The sequence below is a fragment of the Anser brachyrhynchus genome (assembly GCF_964034855.1).
Source record: "Anser brachyrhynchus genome assembly, chromosome: Z".
Lineage (NCBI taxonomy): Eukaryota > Metazoa > Chordata > Aves > Anseriformes > Anatidae > Anser > Anser brachyrhynchus.
In genome coordinates, this window is record NC_137697.1 from 53,699,757 (window position 1) to 53,725,962 (window position 26,206).

Genomic DNA, 26,206 nt, shown 5'->3' on the forward strand with positions numbered 1-26,206 from the left:
CAATGGAACTGTCTTGACAAAAAAATGGAAAAAAAAACCTCCCTAAATGTTTCCTGACACTTTATATGCAACCACAGAAACAGCCAGCAATAAAAACTGAGGTAGCATGTAATTCAGCATGTCAAAAAAAAAAAAACACTTGCAGTTTCACATTCTATTCCTAGATCTCACCTTCCTCTACAGTAAAAAAAAATTAAGTATTCACCACTTGGATTATATTGTATAGTCTTTACATAGCCTTCATAGACAGCTCTCTGTTTCTAGAAAAGAGTATGCTGTGGCTCTGTATTAAGAAGAAAACAAGTTCTAGATGAACAGTAGTAATTGTATTTTAATTTTCCTATTAAACACAACATCAACATATCAGCCAATGAACTTTCAATTTCATGGTCTACAGACTGAAATTTTTAAGGGTAAACTTCTCAGATTTAATTCAACTAGCATTTTTTCATTTCTGCTTTAGTGTTATCCTATGCTGGTCTTATACTTTGGTGGATTAGAACAACAATCTTAATTACTATTCCAAACATGTCAGGAAAACTAAGTCATGCAAAAAACATATCCAGATCTGGTCAACAGAAAGAAAACAAACCTGAAACTCTGTGGTGTATTAAAACTTTATGCTTAAATCCTCTTTTATCTTATCACTGCCATGAACTTCTTAAAGCTATACAGATTTCCACCTGGGAAATAGAGATGATCTTAAACAATAAAGAGGGCTTAATGTGAGTGGAAGTAAGATAAAATTACCGATGTTAAAAATAATTAATGAGCTTTTTAAAAGCAGTATTTGGACCTGATATATGCATATACGCACATACGCTCTCACATGCATTTTTAGTTTGGCAGAAATTGGGGGGGGGGATGAGTCTCCTTCAGTTCTGTTTAAGAGCTGCTTGTACTATGTGTGTAACAACTGCATCCAGCCATAAAGCACTTTAATCTAGTTCAAACATGTATTACAAAGCTCACAAGTCTCAATTCTAAAATAATTAAGTGAAAAGACTTAAGATCACTGTCAACATAGCAACAAATGCTAGAAGGGTTTACCATTTATCTTTGAAGGCTTTTGACCTCATGCTAGTGACGTGCTCTAATCTTCACTGACTGCCTTCAACTGAATGAGAATTATTCCTGATGCTGATCAGAAGTATGAGATGTACCCATTCTCATATCTGTTTTCCCAACAATGGGTAAATATATTATTTACTGAAGGAAGAATCACAGAGACTCCAATTTTGTACATTCTGGTTGCAATCATATGGAAGCAGGCAATCCAGATTTATCAGAATCTAGTTATACCAAGTGTTTCAGAGCATCTGAGCACGAGCCATTCCCAAAAACAGAGCTTAAAACTGAAGCATACCTTTCCCTTTCTCTATAGGTTCTGTTTCAAGGCAGTTGCTTTGCCTTTCAACTACATATTTCACAAGCATAACTGGTAATATGAAAAGCTTAAGCAAAAGTAGCCTCAGATGAGAAAAGACAAAATGGAAAGAGAAATGAAAGCTTCTGGTGCTACTAGTTATATCTTTACCAAGCAACTTCTTATGTTGGTAAGTATTTTTCTTGTATATTGTTACAGTGTAGGTATACCTTAAGCTTTTCTGGCATAAAGCATTTTCTTTGCACCATGCCTTTTAATCCTTTGTGAGAAAGGAACAATGTAATCATTAGCTATACAAGACATTTTACACCTCTGTTGTAGATACATTTTCCTTAATTCAAGTGCTTATTAATAAGCATTTGCGTACTGCAGACAGCTCCACAGAAGTGTCCTTACCAAAGATCTGGAGATTTCTGTGATAACACTCCTTCCAAAAGCAAACAATTCAGTCTCACAAACGTGTGGTAATGGAAGGGGCTACATATAGCAGGGTAACATTATCATACCATACCTCATTCTAACACTATTTAATAGCAACTGAGAATTCTGAACACAATGGAAAGTTTTATGCACAAGGAAATGCAGATTTCTTGATTTTACTTGCTGGAAGTGAAAAGACAGATATAATTTTATATTAAAGGCATTTAGATATTTAGATAAAAGTATTTAGATATTAAGATATTATATTAAAAATACTAACCAAAACAGGCCACCAGTATGATGAAAGGCAAAAGATATCTGTGAGATCAATTAAGACTTTGGGCAAGTCTTTGGGGATAACCTACTCAGGAAAAAAGTTGTAACATAAAGAAGAGACAGCTCTCATAACTTCAAAGAATTCCTCCAATCTTATTATTAAAGGGGCAGCCACACAGAGGATATCTTTCAGAGAGCTGGAAGAACAAGTAGTAACTTACTATAGATTTAATGACTGACTTCCTCCAAGATAAATAAATGACTGCTGGTAAAAATCCGTCTCAGAAGCAAAATTCATTATGGCCCACACCCGTCTTTGGAAATCAGCCAGAAGGCAGAATAGAATTGGATGAAACTTCATTAAACAGGGATCTCAAGCACACCAAGAGACATCACCACTCAGTTGTAAAATTAAAGAACAGCCACATTGCAAACATACTTCCTGGTTAAGTCAGGAATTCATACTGGGAAAGAACCAGAAGTTCCTTTAGTGACAACACAAGATGTTAAACAGGAAAAAGGGCTGGTTGGGCCAACTATGGTGAAGCTAAGAGTCATATCTATGCCTTATCTATCTTTGAATAATTCTGTTGACTCAAGAACTTCTTTTTTATTCCAAACATGACAGAGAAAATTGTCATACAGAGAGAGGAAAAATGTCCTTTTATTTGGACTTGGAGAAAGTCCAAGTTATCCTCTGATTTCCCAAACAAGATAAAACATCTCAAGTGTCATTGCAAATACATAGTCAACACATACCTCACAGTGAGCTCAATAACTTGCTATCCTAATTTGGAAGCTAATTGGAGATGCATCCTTCTTCTGTTCCACTATTTTCAAGAGCAATACAGAGCTATTTAGTCTGCTAGCCCCAAAAGACAAATACCTGGCAGCTCTGAGGGAGCCTCCTCCAGATACATCCTGCTTCTTAAGAAGTAGGACTAAAGCAGCCTTTGCTAGTAGTCACCTGGGCCAACAGCATTCTCATGATGTACGATATGTGATTTGTCTAGCATGCAGAAAGAGAATGCAATTTGTAGTGAAAAGTGGTAATAACTACCAGAATAATCTTGATATGGAAAGTGGTTGGGTAACTTCAATACTCAATTTCATGAAATGCGATCGCACTCTGGCCTACTTTTGGTAAGGAGAACTGGTTCTGCAGTATGAATGAAGCACTAGGTTATGGTAACCAATGCCCATGCTCATCAGACACCAAAATGGCGCTGGCTGTGAAAACTTACTGCAGTTGGTTGCCTGATTAGAGGAGGCAGGACAGAAATCTGTAGGTATAAAGAATATAGTAGAAGGCTGGAGGTCAGGAAGCTGAAAGTTAGATCCAAAGAGAGCTTCCAGGAGGGCAACAGAAACTGTTGTTCTGTATGGAGCACTGATGACACAGGCCAGGCAGTACAGATGAAGTTAACCCTATATGTTCTGTTTTGGAAGACAGTTATAGAAGGAACATGTCATCGTTTTGGCTGGGACAGAGTTTATTTTCTTCACAGAAGCTCTCATAATGCTGTGTATTGGATTTTTGATGAAAGCATTGGTGATAACACACCAATGTGTTTAGTTGTTGCAGAGCAGTGCTTACACAGAGCCCAGGACTTTTCATCTTCTGGTGCTGCCCTGCCAGCAAGAAAAAGCAAGCAGGGGCTGGGAGGAGACACAGCCAGGACACGTGGCCCAGACTGGTCAGAGTGATGTCCCATACCATGTGGCATCATGATCAGTAATAAAATTAGGGTAAAAAGCAGTTATTCAGAGTGATGGCATTTGTCTTCCCAAGAAACCATTACATGTAACAAACCCTACTTTCCTGGGAGCAGATGAACACCTGCCTAATTGTGCATGCAGCCTTTGCTTTACCTAGTAAACTGTCTTTATCTCAATCCATGAGTTCTCACACTTTTACCTTTCTGGTTCTAGTTCCCCATCCCACCCGGAGAGAGCACTGTATGGTACTTAGCTGTCTGCCAGGGTTAAACCTCAAGAGAATGCCACGAGAAAAGGTTAAAAACAAAAGGGTAAGAAGATTACTAAAACCTGTAGAAAAAGAACCAGTGGTTATTTAATAACAAACACAACCCTTGTCAAAAACTATTATTTTATGTAACCCATACGGATAATAAAAACAGTAGCATCCCTTAGAAGGGAAATAAAGAGAAGTTACCATTCTCAAACATCAAAACTAGAAAGCCGTGAAACAGCAAGTTTAGCATTAGAACTAGAAGTGATCTATCTGTCCACTGGTTAGGTTTGGAAAAGTCTACCAAAACCAATGGTCTGAAAGTCATTATCAGCTACAGAAAAAAAAAAGAGGTGTTCTACTGATCTACTGAAAAAAGGGGGCAGGGAACACATAGCTCAAAAACACAGGCTCTTAACCTCCACTGGCATAGACTGCACCTGAAGAGAAATCAGAGCCAGAACACCGAGCTCCTACCAAGTGTCATGACTTGAATGGACACCTAAGAAGTTTTAAGCAAAGCTTTTCTAATCTTCTAACAGCATCTCCCCAGCTTCATATGCCCATAGAGCTACCTAAGCCTGCACTCTGCAGTTTTTTTGGGGGGACAGGTTATACTTGGCAACTGGCCTCTAGATTGGATCCCAATCTACCTCCTCCAATTAAGAATATAATCTTGCTAGCATCACTAGAAAGAAGGGAAAGAGCTGAACTCCATATCCCGCTCTATAAATAATTGAAAGATTTAGAAAGTCCTGTACATTCCTTTATCATGATTTCAGATTCATTAAACAATTGCAGAGACTGTACCGTCTCTCTGAGAAGGTTTTCTGGAGAACGAGAAAGGAAACTAATAGACACAGGTTTAAAGACAGTTCAACAAAAAGGCAGATCAAAGTTACACTATGATTGTTTTCTGTATATATTTTTACTATACATTATTTGAGCTGTCATAATTGTATAACACAGTCACTCCAAATTCTAGCATTCATTCATTTTCTTTTATTCCTAAGTAGATACTGGATAGCATTTTTGAAGTCATTTATGTTGAAAGTGCCCTATCTTAGTTCAGACAGATCCACAGTACTTCAAACAAGACATATGAGGGAGAGGGGTGGTATAAAGAGGAAGAGGGAGATTTAAGTCACTTCAGTTGTGGCTTTCCAATAACAAGCAGCTTCACCAGCATCTCATGGTCAGCGTACACATACCAGGAATATGCTTAGCAGTGTAATTCACAGCTTTTTGGTTATTTTGAAATGACTGTAAAATACAAGTGACACTTCTCCACTTTATTTATTACACAGTGAACATCTATGTGGGATGTTCACAGAAACACAGAATAATATTACCTTCTAATAACACCACTGAAGTTCTACTCCAGTTAATGTACATGTGTACAATTTCTATTGTAACAGTTGTCCCTTGAAGTCCATGGTATTAAAATTATGTATGTTTGACTGCTTTGCTAATTTAAATTTAATATACTATGCAGAAAAAACACCAAGATTTTAACAGAAATTGCCATATATATGTATCTTAATTCAAAAGCCTATAGATACCCAAATCAATATAGTTAAAATATTACCTGGGTCATTATGTGAGTGAGGCACAACAAAAACTTGAAGCGGTTCGCTGTCCCATTCATTTTCGTTGTATGTGATATCAAATCCTTGTTTCCAAACACCACCATCTGGATTATCGAAAGGAAGAATGTCATAGACATCCAACATCTAAAAAGGGGTAAAAGAAATATAAAAATATAAATCCTTAAAAAAAAGTTCTGCAATTTAAACCAAAGCTGTTCTCGTCAAATAACAGCAGTAACACTGGATCAGCTTGTTCATTACAAGGAGAGATGAATTGTAAATTAATAGAAAATTGACAAATAAAAGCATGTTTCAAGTCACAGTAGTACACTCAAGACAAAACTAGGGTGACGAGAAGCACTAGGCAAGCCCTATTCTGCGGAAATTGAAACTTTACATAAAGGGTAAGAACAAAAGCCTTAAGTCACCAAAATGACTACAACTTGCAATAGCACTGGGGCAGGAGTGTGGGGAAAACATTATACAGAAATAGCACATGATACTTAATAGACAGGGAAATGTAAGTGAGGAAAAAGGACAAATTAAGAAAGCAGTAAGAAGTGATTACAATGTGAGAGACTGAGGCAAAAGTCAAATTCACAAAAGGGAATTTAAAAACTATCAAGAAAAAATATTCAGAAATATAGGCAATTGTTATAATAAAGCTCCTTCTGTATACACTGTTGACTGGTACACTAATTATAAAAGGAAGGACATTTCAATCATCAATGCAAGAAAGATGATCTCCGGTAAACAAAGTAACTCCAGAGTAACTCTAACACATTCTTATGAAATTTAGATACCAGACAGCTTCTAAAAGAATATTCTAATGTAAGTTTAGACCAAAGTTACCATGCCCAATTTTTATTTATTTAGAAACATTGTCTTATTTCCTAAAAGCAGACTGAAACTGATAAACAATCATCTGGACAAGCTTTTTACTTTCTGTACGATTTTAAAGACATAGTTCCCTTGCACGCTTCTAAAATTTACTTCCTATTTTTGAATCATGTAAGAACTTTACAGAAGAAAAAAAAAATCATTTAACAGACATTTTTCTCAAAGAATATCCAACAAAAGCTTTCAATCTTTCTGATTTATCTTTAACATCTGAAGAAAAGCTATGAATTTACAATAAGTGTACAAAAAAGCAGCCATATTCTGGAAATAACCTTTAAAAAAAAGACAGTTTATTTAAAAAATCCACAAAACTAATTAACTTTAACCTTTCCTCAGCTTCAAAGAAATTGTATAATATGGTCATCTGTAATACCAAAGGACTTCATTCAAAGAAGTTCCTTACAGAGCTATGCACTTGGGTGATAATTAAAAACCTAGAAATACTTTCAAAAGGTAAGAGTTTTAATAATTTCAGTGTAATTCCACTAAAAGTGAAGCACAGCAGAGTACAAGTTTATATATTTAAACTGAGTAACATTAGGCTCAAAACAAAACTAGAACAGAACCTCAAGATGCCATCTTATGTCATCCCAAACAGAACGAGCCAGCTATTTTAAGCTGTTGCTACAGCAATCTAGCAGGAAATCTAAGAGCATAAATTTCATGATATTTACAATCCCGTGGGAAGGAAGAAAAGTGCAAATGAACTACGATGGAAGATGTAGATCACATTTTCCTGTTTAAGAAACACCTTTAATCTCATAATGAATTTGTGGAAAGGAAGATCACCAAAACTGGAGTTACTCTATCACATTTTCAATATGGACCTTGGTGCTTGAAAGTGTGCAAAAACGTTTGGGCACAAAGTTTCCTGCCTTGAACAGAGGACATGTTCATACCAGGCTCTGATAAATACATGAAGTGAGATTACAAATTGAAACACAAACAGAAGTTTCCTTTAGGAACAGCAGATTTCTCTAATGAAGGTGCAAGGGCAAGACTGAGTGGAAGAGCACCACAGCTGATAGCATAAGGGTTGGAAAGCAAGCAGAAGATGTGAGGAAATGAATGAAGCAGAAACTGACTTTATTCTTTAGGGGTAACAAAAACTGCAATTACTTATGAATCCTCAAAGCAGGACAGAATCTCCTCTATTAATTAATCAAGGACATTGATTTCATGTCAAAGGCATAAACTCTGGAAATATGGGAACCTCTGAAAACTATGAGAGCACACAATAGCATCAGACACTTGCAATGCCCAGTGGGCATTCCGGGCATAAGCAATGCCTTGGGAGAGAGAAAGGTAAAACCTTAAGTAACATAACCAACCAGGAGACTAGACAGAACATTTATAAGTTACCACTCAAACACATTGTTTTGGTAACCACCTAAAACGACAAGAATGTGCATATAGTCATGTCAGTTCCTTCCCTGGAAGATGATATTTTCTGTATCAACACAGTGTTTGTGATTGCCAATGTAAACACATTGCTGAACCACACATTATAATGCTACGCTTTCTGCAGCCGTAAGGTAGGTACAAATTGTTCTAAGACACACCAGGATAAAAGAGTGTTCAGTTTCTAAAAGCTTTAAATGTTGTGGTTTTGCACTGTAAGCATGTGTATAAAGTGTTTATTAAAAATCCCATTGCATGGGATACTTTTATATGATGATACAGTAACACAAGAATAAATCATTAATCGTAACATGTCAAAAACTTGATGCTTAACATAACAGCTCTGTTATTAAGCAGTTTCTTCCACCTATCAGTTTTGAAACCAGTGATTAGCTACCCCAAGTCAACCTTCAGCAAATTTCTGTAAATAGAGAAACTGTCTTCTATCAAATTGTTAAGTTTTCTAGATTTTTCACTATTGCCTTTGGCTTTCAGGACATGGGCTTTTTAGAAACCTGTATCCAGCATTCTCAAAGCACAGATTAGATTCTGTGTTAGATGCATTTCTCATGTTTTATTAGCACAGTTGGAACACATAGTTGGTGCTACACCCAACTTCTTTCCCTAACCATTTTATTCAGAGTATCCAGCAAAGGTATGCATTTCAGAAGTTGTCTTCTAATATAAAGAAGAAAAATTATCAGACACACAGCCTTTGGAATTGCCAGTTTTCACATGTTCAGTAAAAGGTAGTCAGCTAACCATTGAACCTGACCTCAACTTGGGAAAACAATCTAAACAAGAGGAAGGCACCTACTCAGAAAAAAATGTAATTTAAATACATAAAGCATAAAATTTGCTTTCAGAACTAAGATTCTATATGCAGATAAATGCAAGTTGTAGAAAAATAATTTTAAAAGAAAATTCAATATGAGGAGGTTAGAATAAGGAGACAGGAGTAAGATGGAATAAGTTCAATGTTAGGCATTTCTCAGACAACATGACCATAAAAGACTTCATTAAAGTCTTCTCTAAAGATATGTTAACCCTTCTCTCCTTGTGACCTGATATACGCTTGGATCTCTCAGGCTCTATTTCAGGTAAAAATACTACCTGTTCTATCTGCTTCTCAGAGTCTGTAGATAGAGCTGTCTGCTTGAAGGTACATAACTTCTGCATTCACTTAATCTGGCATCTGAGAAAACCGTTTTATTCTACTGACACTAGTATCATAGAACACTAAAGCCATAAGTCAAATACATGCTTCTGAAACTAGAATAAAGAATCTTGCAACCAGCAGAAGCATTCATTGCAAATTCCTAAAACCTCATATTTAAAGACATAAGTATGGGAACGGAAATAAAAAATAAACCTCTTCAGAGCTATTCTCTGAAAGTTTCTTCTAAAATGTACCCCCACATAAGGAAAAGAAAGCAACACTTAACTCATATAACCCTCTGCACAAAGCTCTTAAAGGCTAGCTTCACTGAAGAATGAGTTTCATTAATGAGGCATCAGGAGCTTCACCATTCACAAAATAAGGAGGCAGATCCTGCTTCCCATTTCTGCCTCTTACCTGATGCCAGCTCTTATGCTCCTCTCATGTACCTCCTTGAATTAACTCAGATCATTACTGCAGGAAAATAATAATAAAAAATAATCCGTAAAAAGGCTTCCACAGGGTTTATAAACTGAATTTCAACAGTTTGATGCAAGTGCAAGAGCTGAAACTGAACCAAATACATAGAAGTGGAGTGAAAGAAGGAAATGACACTTGTGGCTCGCCAATCAAAGCTATTTCAGTAGCAGATAGCAAGCAACTGAGGGCACTGTACGTGAAAGGAGATGTTTTTCACGTTACTCTTGTGATTTAAATTGGATAGAGAAAGAAGGATGAGCTGCTAACAGTAGCAGGATTTAAATGCTGCAGGCAATGGAGAGCAGGAGGAAAAGTGACTTCAAAGTTACTTTACACTTTGAGAAATCGTTAAAAAAAGTCAGCCACATTTAAAACTGCATGTCCTGATTTCTCAAGATGACCATGTTAGAAACTGTATACTTCCCAGCTGCTTCAATTTAAACATAATTTCACTAAAAATATAGAAAGAGGACTCAAGAACTTTTTTTAAACAAATACCATCTCCAGAGTAGTATCTCAATGCAAAAAAAATTGGGGGGGGGGGGGGGGGGGGGGGTTGATGGAATGCAAATGTACACCTGAAAAACTTTCTTCAACAAACATTTGAATTCCATAAAAGTGGCCTACAGGAGTCACTTACTATATGAACACCATAAGAGTTAAAACATTCCAGTGGTAGTGGGTTTCTGTCCAGCCAGGTAACTTGAGAAAAAAAAATAGATCTGAAACAAACATCTGCCTGAAGAAATAAAGGTTTTGTGTTGAGTCGACCTTGGCTCACTGCCAGATGCCAGCCTAGGTGCTCTCTCACCACCCCACCCCTCTACAGAGCAGCTGCCAAAATAAGATGAAAAGCTCTGGGGTCAAAATAAAGACAGGGAGATCACCTACCAGTTGCTATCACAGACAAAACGGATTTGACTTAGGGAACCTTATTTTAGTTTATTGTCATTTAAAATAGAGTTGGATGGAGAAAAAGACAAAATCTAAAGCAAAAATCAAAATCTAAACCTCCTCCACATCCCCCGTTCTTCCCATGTTCACTTTTACTCCTTCATTCCCAGTGCTTTTAACTCCTCGCAAGACATAGAAGGGGTGGGGAATGGCGGCTGTGCTCAGTGTGCCGCTCCTTCATCCTTCCATTTTCTCCCTGCTCTAGGGAGAGGTTCTTTCCACAGGCTGTAGTCCTTCACAAACTCCCCCAGAATAGGTCCCCTGTGGACCACAGGATCCACATGCTCCAATGTCCTCCACAGACTGCAGGGAAACACCTGCTCCTCCATAGGCTCTCCCACCTGTTCTAGCAGCTGGAGCACCTCCTTTCTTCCCTTCCTTTGTGATCTTGGTTTTCGAAGGGTTGTTTCTCACACAATTTTTTCCTCTCTCCTGTCTCTCACAGCTCCTGCATAGCACTTTGGCCTTTCTTAAATACATTCTCCCAGAGGCACCATCAGCTTGATGGAAGAGCTCCGTTGTGCTCTGCAGTGGGGCTGTTTTGCAGCCGGCTGGAATCCTCTGTTTCAGCACAACATAGCCCCTGGCCTCTTCTCAGCCACCACTGCAGCCCCAGCCCTGCCAACACCTGGGCACCTGTACACCCGGCACATTCCACCCCCACCTCTGTGAAACACATATTTAAGAACTCTCATTTAAATGAAAATCATAACACACTCTTCACAGATTTGGTTACATCTACAAAAAAAGACCTACAACAAAATCATAGAGAGGTCATCACAACACTGACGAAGGTGGACAATATACAAACACAATAAAACTCTACCCATTGTCCCTTCAGCACATCACAAAACAGATTTCCCGCAAGTATTTCAGTCTTTGGCAATGTCCAGTCTGAGTTTTTCCCATTACCTCTCCCAGTTACTGTCCTTATCATGAATTCCTTAGGTCCCAGGCTGAGGACTACAGTGCATTGACCTTGGCTGGATGGGCATCTAGCAGCCAATCAAGGTCCACCCACCACAGGTCTTTAGCATAAGATATAAAGAAAAGCAAGCAGTGTTAGACTGGTGTTGGAATACAAGCCACCATAATGCTAGGATTAGCAGGGCCTCATCTGGGCCTACACTAAATATCTGAGCTGTATGAGATGATGTCACATCACAGCTCTGCAGAAATTGTTTACACCTCTGAACAACATTGCTTCATGGCAAACACATGTACAATGCTTCCAGACAAGCATTCTGTATTGCTAGTTCAAGGAGGACAAAGTAAGGTTATATGAATATTAGGCTAATACCATATTTTCTTTCTTTTCTAGAATTTGATTTTTGAAGAACTAATTCTTCTATGAAATGCAACCTTTGCAGAAAGTCAAGTGCATACTCTGTAAATTTGCCAGTTACCAATGAGTGACCTTAATACTGATAAATTCTTTTGACATTCCAGTCATGAAGACGTATTTATTTAAAAAGCAACAATTCATGGAATTGTACACATTCCTATGAGTTTTTCTCACGGGTAGAGCTTGAGTTCCACAAGCAAGCTTCTGCAGTCTGCAAGATACCAGTTTTTACACTCCACAAAACACATAATTTTAAGGTAATACATATTAGGTAAAAAGCGATCTCAATCCATGCTCACATGACTTTTCGTGCAAGTTCTGGGAAATGCAACTCAGGAAACAGATCTTGCAGCTCTCTGAAATAAATATCTGTGACCTGACATGCCACCTAGGGAAGTTTGCTGCCTGCCAGGGTGCAGACCCAGGATGTTGTAGAGGGACTGCCATAGCTCGTCTGACCCTCTCACTACTACTCCCTGTTCTTCCACAGGGACACCAATGATACTGCCAGGGGCAAAGCGTACCCCATCAGAAGTGACTACAGAGTTCTGGGGGCAGCAGTGAAATGGGGGACCAGATGGTACTCTCTTCAATCCTGCCGTTAAGGGGAAAAGGTATGAGGAGGGCACTGACAGCACAGGTCAATTACTGGCTGCAGAACTACAGAATCATAGAATGGCTCAGGTTGGAAGGGACCTTAAGGATCATCTAGTTCCAAACCCCCTGCCATAGGCAGGGATGCCATCCTAATATAAATCTCCCCTCTTTAGTTTAGAATCATTTGCCCTTGTCCTGTCATCTGCCCTAACAAAAAGTTGCACTCCATCTTTTTATAAACCCTCTTTAAGTATTGAAAAGATGAAATGAGGTCTCCCTGGAGCCTTTTCTTTCTCAGGATGGACAGCCCCAGCTCTCTCCACCTTTCTTAATAGGTGAGGTACTCCAGCCCTATTGATCATCTTTGTGGCCTTCCTCTGGACCCACTCTAACAGCTCCACATCCTTCATGTGCTGGGGGCCCCACACCTGGATGCAGCACTCCTGGTGGGGACTCACAAGGACAGAGCAAAGGGGGGGACAATTGCCTTCCTACACCTGCTGCCCACTCTGTTGATACAGCCCAGGATGCAGTTGGCCTTCTGGAATGCAAGTGCACACTGCTAACTCGTGTCAAGCTTTTCATCCAAAAGAACCCCCAAGTGTCTCTCCACTGGGCTACTCTCAATGAGTTCTAACAGTCCATGCTCACATCTGGGATTGCCTGACCCAAGAACAGCACCTTGCACTTGGACTTGTTGAACCTCATTAGGTTCACATGGGCCCACTTCTCAAGCTTGTCCAGGTCCCTTTGGATGGCATCCCTTCCTTCTGTTGTATCAACGGCCCCACTCTGCTTGGTGTCATCAGCAAACTTGCTCAGGGTGCACTCAATCTCACTGTCTACATCACTGATAAAGACATTAAACAGCACCAGTCCCAAGACAGACCCCTGAGCAACACCACTTGTCACTGGCCTCCACTTGGACACAGAGACATTGACCACCACTCTCTGCATGTGACTTTCACAGCCAATTCCTTGTCCGCCCTTCAAATCTATCTCTCTACAATTTGAAGATCAGGATGTCATTCGGGACAGTGTCACAGGCCTTAGAGAAGTCCGGGTAGATGATATCAGTCAGTCTTCCCTTGTCAACTGATGCAGTGACTCCATCATAGAAGGCCATCAGATTGGTCAGGCATGATTTGCCCTTATTGAAGCCATGCTGGCTGTCTCAGATCACCTCCTGGTCTTGCATGTGCCTTGACATTGCTTCAAGTGGTTCTGACAACAGGATTTTGGGTTCTGTGACCATGGAACCCTATTTGCAGATCAGCATCTGCTTGGGAGAGACAACTGGGAATGACGGATACAGAAGAAAGTTACCAGCAGCCCTATGAGAGAGTGACTGACAGGGTTGACAAGCAATGGGCGTGAAGTGAGACACAGCAAGATTGCTTCAGTGACAGGAGTGTGGCAATGAAGGGACACAGGCTCTTGAGGAAAGATAGCCATGAAGACAGGGGGAACTGCCCTTTATGTGAGAGAGCAGCTCAAGTGCATGGAACTCTGCCTTGGAATGGATGAGGAGCCAACTGAGAGGTTATGTGAAAGGAATGAAAAGACCAGTAGTGATGGCATTGTAATGGGTGCCTGGTATAGGCTGCCTGACCAGAAGAGCAACTAGACGAGACCCTCGACAGACAGCTAGGAGGAGCATAATGTTTGCAGGCTCTGGTTATGAGAACCAGGGGCAGCTCCACTGTAACTGCTGGAGGGACAACATGGGAAGGCAGAAACAATACAGGGGGTTCCTGAAGTGCCTCAATGACAATCACTTGGGTCAGGAAGCTGAGAAGCCTATGAAGAGAGGTTCTAAATGAAGCCAGAAAGACACACCCTTGGCAGAAGTGGATCAGATCAAGGAATACTTAAGCAAATTGGACATACATAACTTCATGGACCTTAATGGTATGCATCTGAGTGCTGAAGGAGCTAGCAGATATCATCACAAAGCCACTCTCACTAATCCTTGATCAGTTATGGTGACTGGGAGAAGTGCCCAAAGACAGGAGGAAAGCAGATGTCATTCATCTTCAATAATGGCAAGAAAGAAGACCTACAGGTCAGTCGCACTCGCACCTCAATCCATGGGAAGGTGATGGAGCAGCTAATCCTAGAAACCATTTCAAAGCACATGGACAAGAAAATCATTAGTCAGCATGGAATCACTAAGGTGGGCTAAGGCTTATTAACCCACCTGAGAAACTTCTATGATGAAATAACCAGCATGATAGATGTGGGGAGAGTAGTGGGCAATGTCTACCTATGTCTACCTTGAATTCCATAAGGCCTTCAAAACTGCCTTCCTTAATATCTTAATATAGAATCTGTTGATGTATGGGCTGGATGGTCAGACTGTAAGGTAGGTGGAAAACTGGCTGAATATCTGGACCAGAAAGTGGTGATCAGTAGCACAAAACCTAGTTGAAAGCCAGTAACTAGCAGTGTACCTCAGGGGTCAGTGCTGGTTCCATTGCTACTTACATCCTCATTAATGGCCTGGATGATGGGGCAGGGTGTACCCTCTGCACTGGGAAGAGTGGCTGGCTGATGCACCAGAGGATTGTGCTACCATCCAAAAGGACTGGCTCAGGCTGGAGTCAACATGAGCTGATAGCAGCCTCATGAGGTTAACAACAAGGGGAAGTACAAAGTTCTGCGCCAAAGTTCTGCGCATTGGACTGGAGAGTCCAATGACGGGCTACAATGATGACAAAGACTGGAGCAACACTCCTACAAGGAAAGGCTGAGAGAGGAGGGACTGTTCAGACCAGAGAAGAGAAGGCTCAGGGATCTCATTAGTATATATAAATACCTGAAGCAACAATACAAAGAGGACAGTGTCAGGCTATTTTCAGTGGTGCCCAGTGACAGAACAAGAGGCAATGAGCACACAGTGAAATACTAGGTCCCCTCTGAACAGTAGGTAACACTTTCTCTGTGAGGGTGACGGAGCACTGGCACAGATTGCCCAGAGAGGTTGTGGAGTCTCCATGCTTGGAGGTATTCATAAACTGCCTGGACGTGGTCTTGGGCAACCTGCTCTGGGTGGCCCTACTTGAGCAGGGGTTTGGACCAACTCATCTCCAGACGTCCCTGCCAACCTCAGCTATTCCATGATTTTAATATTGATCAGCACTGGTTTAAAGAAAAAAGCCAGGAAGAAAGTAGGACTCAAAAACTTTCACTGGCATAAACCCGAGCTAAATTAGGCCAAACTCACTGCACTTACGACAAGACATCCAGAAGACAGATGTCATTTTCATCTTTTAGTGCAACAACATCCACAGTAAGAATGGTCCAAAGCATTAAAAGTTACCTCTTCACTTGACCAGGTTACATGACTGCAAGCAAAGAACAAATTTGAAATATCTAGTCAGTAAGAACCAAAATAAAAGACAAGTACTTCCTTGAGATATTTCAATTTCTTTTCTATTTATAAAGTAGCGATACAGTAAGAAAGGCCTTGGTAAAAACAGTCAACAAACTTAACAAAGGGTGCACCCTGATTTCAGTATGGCTGCTTCAGAAGACAGTCATATTGTTACAGGCTTTTCAGTTAAAGCATATGAAAACTTATCAATTGTGTGTTTTGTTGATGTCTTTTCTTCCCTAAATTGGCTTACTGCTTCCCTATACTGAGGGACTCAAACTGCTGAAGTAACACAAGTCTTGAGCAAGCACTTGCCTCAGTGAACACTGAACTACTGCACAGAATGAAACACAGTTCATGCCTCTTCAGGCCACCTTTTATGTTGTTGTTACAAGTGATTTATGCCTTGTTTTTAAACAGAGCAACATTGCTAAGCACAATGTTGGATGGTTCAGTAGTTGAGAGGGATAAAGAGGACACACTTCACCATCAGTTACAAGACCTTCCAGCTCAGCATTATGGCTGTTGAGATTTCGGTCTTCAAGCACAAATTCCAGACACATCTGGAACTACTGACCTAAAAGAGTGTCAAGTCATAACTGTATTTCATCCAGAGTTCTTCACTTTGTTATCCAGTTCCATTCTCAGCTCTTTGAAAAAGTGCATATTAGCCTTCTATTTAATCTGAATGACATCAATTCTCAATTCAGTGTTATTTTGAGCAGTCAGCTCTATTACAACACCCTTCCTACTTATACCATACGTAATGGTGTGTATCATTTCTTGTTTTACATTTTTTCCATGAGAAAACATCATTCACCTATCCTATCCAAGAATTTTTTGGCTCTCATGCTATTCGTAAATTGTTTTCTCCAGCTTATGCACAGAAAATTAATCTCTTGGAGTAACAAGACCTGGTAATATTACTCACTGAAATGTTAGAGGTTTTTAATCCATATTTGAATCTATTCTTATAATGCTCTATTATGTGTGACTATAATGGATTTCCACAATTTATTCAGCGAAGCATCTTTTGCCTTCATTCTCATTATCCAAATATTAAGTCTCACCTATGTTCTCTTATTTTATTTTTTTTAAGTTAATGCTTAGGAACACAATTAACATAAGCTGTTTAAGTATTTAAAATATTTAAAAAAAATAATCAATGTTCTTCAAATAATCTGCTCAGAATTTCTCAGTCTTTATAAAAATCTAGAAGAAAAAAATCAACTGAGCTTGCAGAATACCTCAGGCTTGGTGAAACATTAAATAGTAAAACTAGTATTCAGGTATAATAACAGATTAGTTAACTTATTATTACCGAAATTCTGCTAAAATCAAGGTCTTAGATTCTTGTAACTGAAATGTGGGTCAGACTCACAGGATGAGAAACTATTTACAAAAATCACTATTAAAGTGACTTAAGGATGATGGCTGATAATCTGCTGAGTACAAGATATTAATGCAGTGACATGAAGAGTATTACAACCCTCCCAGCCTGGTAAGGCAAGGAAATAAAGTATGAGTACAGGAAGAGTAAGTACATTAAATGATAGCAAGTACACGCTCTGACATGCCACATATGTGATATGAAACATGAGAACAGTTTTAGTATTGACTTTCCATTCATAACAGGTTAACAAGTCCAATAATTTAAGCCAAAACATTTTACCTGAAAATTCACAACAATTCACATTAGCTTATTTCTAATGTACCTAAAAAAGTGCGTTGTTTAATATGTTAACAGACTGTGTGAGGAATAACTTGTTAACGATCCAGTAATTTGAAAACATGTAAAGGCCCACCTACTTCACTTTCCTGCACAGAAATTATAATACAAACAGTTAGATATTACTGCCTTTAAAAAACTGCTTCCTCTGTAAGAGACATATTAAGGTAGTGCCTATCCCTGAAGAGCTTAAAGGCATTATAAATGATAAAATGGAGGTTACAATTGTTCTGATGCATACTTATTCATCTCAAGTCCATGTCTTTCTCCTACAATAGAAATACTTGTACTTTCAGAATGAGAGAAAAAGCTGGTATTCAGAATTTAATCTTTGCTTTAGAGTACTAGAATATTTATAGTACTCCCACAAGACTCCCCAAAACAGTACAGATCACAGACTTCACACAATATTCGTATCACTCCTGAAACACTCCATTAAAGCTGAATATATGAGTCAATGAACTCACAGGCATCACCAGAAAGCAAAATAAATTCAACTTGAAGCATTTGACTTTAAAAACTTCAGCCAGCCCAGTTCATGCCAACCAGTTGACATAGTATATGTTGCTCCTTTCTGATCAAAGTGCCTATAAAAACTGGAGAAACACTGGAATGCCAAAACACAAAAATGGTATTCCAAAGGGCAAACAATACTGGATATTTTCTTAAATGATTACTTCTTAAGCATGGTTTGTCTTACCCTCAAGACTCATCTACACATGTAACCCTCAAGTGTAAAACCTGCTTATAAGTCTATATAGTATTTCCACATAATTTTACACCAGCTTTACAAGAATCTGGGGAAATAGACTCTCAAACTCTTTCCCAAGAGCTTCTGAGAGTACTGGACAATAAACAGTGATTAATCTTAGGTTGTTTTCTCTTAAGAACTTTAAAACATTCTGATATGTTGGGTTATCGTAATCACATACTATTTTCTAGACAGTTTAGAAAAGGTAAAAGGAACTGTTTCATAACATTTTCCATTAAACGCAACAGGCACTTGAACAATTCTATTACATCTTAGATTAGGTGATTAGTTTCAAGCTTTTACCAGTACTTGGATATTTTGAGAACTATGAAAGGTAGTACTCCAGGAGAATAAAAGAGAAAGGCATGCCACTTACCTGTACATCTGAACCACGACTTCCACTTTTTGAAGCAAACAAACAATCCTCAGAATCAATGGCAAGTGGAACGGAAGCAGAAGGAAAGAGCTCAGAAAGAGACTCTTGACTGAAGTTTATAGCTTCTGGATTCTTTTGACCATCCTTTACTGATTCACTCAGATTGATCACAGAATCTCGTATATTTGAAATAATCTCATTATTTTCTGCCAACAGGCGTTCAAGATGATCTATTTTTTCTTGCAATATTGAAAGTTGACCCTGTTAAAAAAAAAAAAATCAATTATTTTCTCAGACCCATTCTTGACAATCTTTTAAAATCAGTTTCACAGTAGTATATCATCACACAAAATAAATAATCGTTATTCTATGTCTTACATAAAGACAAATTAAGAAATTGAACCAACATAAGAGACCTTCTCCTCTCAGAATAAAGGAAAACAGCACAAGGGATAAAAAGATATTTTTAAAAAGTCACATTGTTTCAAGCACAAATTATGCCAAATTCAAATTTTTCATGTCTATCAAATATCTTCAAAAAATCTAATACTTTCATTTGCCATCATATCAGGACACAAAAGGGAAAGCTATTTTCTAGAAGGCAGTCACATCAAAATGGGATTAAAAGGATGTAAACGTTTTAATACTTTACATGTATAAGGAAAAACTGCTTCAGTATATATTTTCTTATTTTCAGCGAAATTTGGAGAGAAATTAACAGAAGCTCGTAAAAGATCCCTTAACCACTTGTTCATACGAATAATCTATATAACTAGACAAACATCAATATATTCCTGCAAAAGACAATTCAAACTGATAGTATTTTCATTTAGATCATGTTCAGTTGCTAAAGAACAGGATTCTAAAGATGATCCTAATGTACACCATGAAAGTAAGGATAGAGGGTAATATCAACATGCACTGAAAGAAGTCAGCATATCTCCAAAGCAACTTGGAAAGAGAGGGGCAGGCAGACAGCACAAAACAATTTACGACATTTAATCACCATATTATACCACGTACAGGAGGTAGCATAGGAGAGGAAAACGCCTGGAAATGCTACTGCTCTCTGATGTACTAGCCACCCATTCCAAATGATTTGAGGTATGCTTTTTTCAAATATTAGTGTGTTAGCTTTTCCACACTCACAAAAGGCCAGATCATTTAAAATGTTTTTAAGGTTTTTTCAGCTTAACAATAATTTCTCTCTTTCCTCAGGCAGATTTCAACTTAACAATAACAAAAGATAGAAAGTAACTGGGTGTTTGTTCTCTATTATTAAAGTCATGGTCAGACTCCAAAATATACAACGTCTGATTAAGTTTTGTCAAAAAGCTTTCATTGCAACAAAACCCGCTGCAGATTTGGGTGTTCAAATTTTACCCATTGCATTCATCACAAATAACATATATTCAGTAGACAATTATTCTGTGATCTATGCTTTTTAATGACAAGTTAAACTTTTCCCTGACACCAATGCTTTATATTCCAAGTAATACAGAAAATTATTAGCAACAGCCTTGGTGCATGGGACTTTTTCCCCCTTTAGCAATCATTCACTTGAGGCGTTTGCATTTTCCTTTTAAGATACAATTTGCCTTCCTCAAATGCCAATTAATTCCAACTTCTGTAGTTAGGCTGTAGTTTGCAAAGGACTGAGCCTCCTTTTTAAATTGTAATGGGTACTTTCTTTTAAAACCTGTTCACTTTGAGAAGTCTGCAGGAATAAAAAAAATTCCCCTAATATGAGATGCCAATCAACCTCTTAGGATCTAGTAGCCATTTCTGCAATTTCATCTTTATAGGAGTTCTTTATAATTCCACAGAAGATAAGGTGTAGTATTTTACAGTCGGTAAATTTGTCCCCTCCTTTTCTGGGCTGTGTAAAATGCTGATCCAGTGTTTTGCTTTGTTCTTAGCTCAATGCATCCTGAAAATGATAACAGGTTTTTAAAATGCAATGCATGAAACCTTTTTGTTTCCCTAAAGACAAAAATATATTTTGACAATAGATCCAGAATAAGTTAATTGAGATGAAAGACCAAAATCTTAGAATCTAAACTGCTTAAAGACAAATACTGGAAACAGAATACTAGAAAATAGAATAACTGAAAACAGGAGATCAATATGCAGATGATAGGGCACTCGAAAGAAAAAAGTGTAGTCCCATGCCCCCTGGTGGAATAAAAGAAACAACCGAGACTAAAATCTTTCAAACGATACATTAAAAATGGTGTGTACCCATTTTTATAAAACTAGTACTTTCCCTTTCAAATAGGGAAAAAGTTTCTCTGCTCACATAATAGCCTGTTATGCCACTCACTCTTAAAGTAAAATACATAAAATAATACTGATTGGGACTTTACAGGCTGCCCAACTCTGATCTTTAGATTCCTAAAAAACTAAAATATAGCTATCATCTACACCAACTATTACCTGCTTCACTACACACGGCTATAATTCAAAGTTACCAAATGCGTAAGCACCTAAAATGCTGTTCACACCTACCCCACCAGTATATATTCTTCCTCTGCACTGTAAAAACAGAGAACTGTTTAAAATTTAAGTTCTCTTTCATGTATGTTCTAGAAATATTTTACCTACAAGAGAAGAATATTATATTGCTTAGCAATAGACTGTCAACTACTTCGCAATAGATTACAAGACTAATTTGTCTTATGTTGTCTAGCTAAGTATCGTCTCTCCAAAAGTTACAAGAACACCGAGTATGTGGTTAGACTGATCCTTCCATTGGCATATACTGCCAACTTCTGTCAGTCAGACACAAACTTCCAAACTTGGAGGTCAAGTCATACTTCTCATATCTATAAGATTGACCATTCTTTTAAATTTTTTATATTTAAACCTTACAATATTTGCATTAAGTTCTACCATTTTACTGTGTAGTCTGTAAAATTCTTTTAAACTAAGTTCCCTGTTTCTTGTGTGCTGAGACAGTAGATTGCTTCCTGTTCATTTTCCAGTAAAAAATTTATATAGTTATGTAATTCCAGCAATAATTTATTTTTAAGGTGGAGAGTTCAAGCCTACCTAGAACACTGAGTAGTAGTGATTTTTAGAAGAATATTATGCACAGAACTTTGGAGACAGATACTCTGTTAGCTGGAGATAGAAATCCTTAGCAGAATTCCCACTGTAGAAACTAACAAAGGACAATAATTAAGACTACCTGCTTTCTTTTTTTTTTTTTTGAAAGACTATGAGATGCATCATGTTTCTTATGAAGATTTTAAACTGGACATGTACTAACTCAGCTTGAAAGCAAAGCATCATATAAAAAGCTACAGGTAAAAATATGTAACTATGGCCACATGCTGTAAACTAACTAACAGTCAATTAAGTTTTTGTAGATGCTAAAAAAAATATTTTCAATTTCCATTGTGCAACACATCAGCTATTAGAATTAAATTTCAGAAAAAACAGCGTCACAAACTAGAAATGGATCCCAGTTTTCACTCAATATAAATACAGTGAAAGCGGTGTCAGGAATCCATTCTCATATTTAAAATGGATCAAGTATCAGAAAGTACTTTTTTTTTTTTTTTTTCTTCAGTCCTCACTCCTTACTCATTTTAAGTAGGCAGGAGTAAGACAGTGCTAAGAATGTAGCATTCAATAGTAAAATTTCTTTAAAATTTGAGCCGAACACAGAAAATGTTCAAGAACAAAACAAAATTTAGTTTCAACACTGTTAGAGGAAAATAGCTGATTCACACTGCCCCACTTACTGATTGCCAGTAATGGGTGTTGAGTTACTATTAAAACAGACTAGAAACATACTAGAGAACCTGACGGGTCTAATCAAAAATGAAACACACAGGACATCTTTTCATTACTAAAATCATCAGTATTTGTTCTAAATTAAGTTTGAAAATTTCCCACACAATTGGAAGTGGGTGGTGTTGTATTTTATTTTTAAATGTGAGCAGAGATGTATCAATTTTACCTTAAGCAATTCTGCCTGAAATGTTGTAAGCTACATGGCCTTGTAAATAACAGATAGCAAAATAAGAGGTATGCTTTCTGGATAAGTACAAATAGACTAATGTTCAGTCCAAGTGTAGACCGTTAAAAGGATGTTCTGTGAATCTATATACTTGTTTGACATAAGGAAATGCAATGTAAAGTTATGTGAATCACCTGACTTATACAACCAGTCTACTAGTTTTTGTTAACTTTGGTATAAACTTCTTTCTTCCATTTCTCTTCATCTTCACGTATTGATAAGGTTGTGCAAATAAAGATATTATTAAAAAGAAAGGCAACCCTGCTCTCGCTCTACAACGACTGGTATTAGTGCATGAAGTGCAAAGTACCAACAAATCCAAAATGTATCCTGAAAGTAGGTACAGCTGCACTGGTAAAATAATGGCATCACACAAACAGCGCATCTTTCTGCCATCCCCATGGTTACACAGGGTTGGACTGAAACAACTAAATCTTCCCAAGTAAGGACAGACCAGATCACCTGTTTGGAACAAAAAACATCCATACCTGTTAGCCACATTGAGCAACCTGCTGTTACCACCACATGAAACAGCTACATAAACAGTTCCGTATGCTTCAGTCAGTCTTAACCCTTCAGTGGTTTTGAAGCCCCAAACATCCCAGAATGGCCTCTGCTTCCCCACTGCCCTCTGTTTTGTACTTGTCTATTTGCATTTGATACTGCTCTGATCTGTTGCAAGGACTCACTCCAGAAAGGAGTGTTGTTACCCAGGACAAGTAAGAAAGTCCAGTAACACAAGGAAAAATAAAGTTGCTTTATTCTGGGCAAGGCAGAGCAGCTTCTCCCATCTAAGCACTGCAGAAAAGGGTATTGCAACTTTCATTTCCTCAGTGAATGCTCACTCCTCCTTTAAATACAAGACCTTTCAAACAGACAGCTGCTGATCATTTCATGAAGGAAGAAAAAAGGTAGCTCAGATAATTAAAGTGGGAGTATGACAGGCCCATGAATGAGGAATTCTCACAGAAACTGGCAGGCAGAGGAGAAATCCACATGAGAGACTTCTGAGGTTAGGTCAGCTAGAAATTATTATTATTATGTATCCAGAGAGTGAGCCACCAACCACCAAGCGCTTGGTTCAAAACCAACCAGAGCCCATTCTCCTTCTCACCCACATGAACAAGCCAGAGACCACAAAAGAGCTGGCAGAGTCCTGTTTAAGAGGCTCTGGTGCACAAACGAGCAGTAGCGAAGAAAGCAGTGTACCACAGCAAACAGGGTTCTCCTGGGGATGTGGAATTCAAGTCCAGATCATTGCCTATACAGATTCACAACACTAAGTATTTAAGAAACTTCATGTGTCCTTTTCTGACTGCACTGAATTTGCAGTCATCTTAATCACTTCCTGTATCAGTTTCTTACACCTGGAAGTAATTATTGATATCTTCACAAATCATGTACTAACTTGACTAAAATCTTGATATAAGCCTCTGACCAGATGCAGCATACCAAGATGGTAAGACCAGACATCATTCTCAGTTCCCTGTACACTCTGAGCACTGCACAGTGAACAGAGCACACTAAATGTAGAATTTGAATGGTCATGTCCTCTACAGAAAAAAAGCAAGCAGGTAGAAGTTAAAAATACAGCATAATGTTGCATCAAAGCTTAATATTTGAACACACTGACTGTTTCAGTGTGTATTCACCTTGTGAGGTAGGACACAATGAAAAACCAAGCACACAGTACAACAGTTAAAAGCACATGTCAAGGTTTAAAGCCTTTATTAAGCTAGGCAGAAGGTTTCTGTGTATTTTTAATCATGAAAATTACATAAATAACCTTTTAAGGATTTCCTGCCTCTAAAGTACCATTCAAAACAAGCTCACCTTGGGAAGACGCTGGCATTCACCTGGATTAACTGAACTACAAAACACAAGTCTACACTCTTAAATGAAATAGTTGTTCTAGTCTGAAGATAAAGTAACCTAAAAAACACGTTTTCAGGAGCTGATAGACTTTAAAATTCTTTCAACAAATGTCACAATAAGAAATAAGCATTCTACATGCTATTATTCTAGATTTAAGTTTCAAGTAACTTACCAAGATAGATATTGTTATGGCCTAATTTGACACTATTATCACTGAGCTGAAGGCTGGGAGAAAGAAGGGGGACATGGAGGCAAATCTAGAAGCATTCCCTATATGGTCAGTTATCTGAAGGATGTTCACTACCTCTCAGACTGGTAAGTTTTAGGTTCATTTCCTTTTTGGTTCCCTTCCCAACCCTGTACTGAATATTAATTTCTTTATTTAAAATGGCTATCAGTACTAAACTGAAATGCAGTTTACATGGCATTTGAGTGCAGGCATTTTAATTATTTTTATTTGAACAAGTCAAAACTTAAAATAACAAAATCATGTAGCAGGCAGAAATAAAGGTCGAGTTAAGAGTAAACAAGGAAATGCTCTCCCTCCATTTAGTTTATGCAGTTTAAGCTGGGCATTGACCTTAAGTAGCAGAAAGGAGTTCTCCTTTATGGGAGGTGTTACTACTCTTCTGAAGAATACATTTTGTTCAACATTTTTCACTAGATTTAAAGACTAATTGAAAGAAGCTATTAGATTCTGCCTGACTGCCGTTTAGCCAAAACTTCACTCAAAACGTACAAGAAACACAAACATACTCTGGAACATCAGAAGGTACAAAGAACTGTTACTGACCTATAATTACATTTGATATGAGAACCCCTCCTCCTTTACAACACCTTAGAAGCTCAAAAGAAAAAAAAAATCCTATTTTTTTTTTCTATCTAATACTCAAGAACATTCCTGTGACACTCAAAGTCTTTCAGATTGTGATTGTTGTTAATCAGGCTTTGTTTGTTTGTTTTAAGTAAGCAAGTTTCAAATCCAGGAAAATGGTAATTCCTTTTGTAAGTATTCTGATTCAACATTTAACCTCCTCCGACATGAAAGTCCTAAGAATGCTACTAGGAGTCACTGCACTCACAATTATTCAGTGCTCAGACAACTTAAACTATGTACAATCTTAATTACTACTACTCACATTTCAGAGTGATACAAATATTTCCTGGTCATACAGTTTCCTATACTGCTGCATACAGCAGTGCTTGAGCTTGTTATACAACACAGGTCAGAAATGAACCCACAAAAATAAACCCATAAGAACATGAAGCAACAAAAGGCGTGTATTTATAGTCCAGGTAAGCCACTGATTTCACCTACTTCACTACAGCAATGTACCTAACAAAACCATAGCTGGGAAACGTATTTCTGGTGTATCAGGAGTTATTTCAAAAGCAGAAAGCGTGAAGACTTGCTGTGACGCTGGAGGGAGACAAGATTTGTTCTGCACAGAATTGGGGCACAGCAACTGTCAGGCATGAGCTGATACACTGTAGTTGCAGCCACCCAAAGGAGACAGAGGGTTATCTAACGGAAGGTAAGGCTTCCTTAGAGTAGGGGAACTTTTACTTTGGAGTACTTTTGAGGTAAAGCT

The 26,206-nt window shown here is 38.1% G+C and overlaps 1 protein-coding gene across 1 annotated transcript in view; it reads right to left on the minus strand.

Moving 5' to 3' along the window:
• Positions 1-26,206, minus strand: part of MAN2A1 (mannosidase alpha class 2A member 1) — a 138,726-nt gene that overhangs the window by 106,635 nt on the left and 5,885 nt on the right. The window contains exons 3-4 of the mRNA XM_080572773.1: positions 18,713-18,973; positions 5,644-5,788 (exon numbers count right to left, since the gene is read on the minus strand). Coding sequence (XP_080428899.1) covers positions 5,644-5,788; positions 18,713-18,973 — 406 coding nt within the window. The remainder of the gene's footprint in view (positions 1-5,643; positions 5,789-18,712; positions 18,974-26,206) is intronic.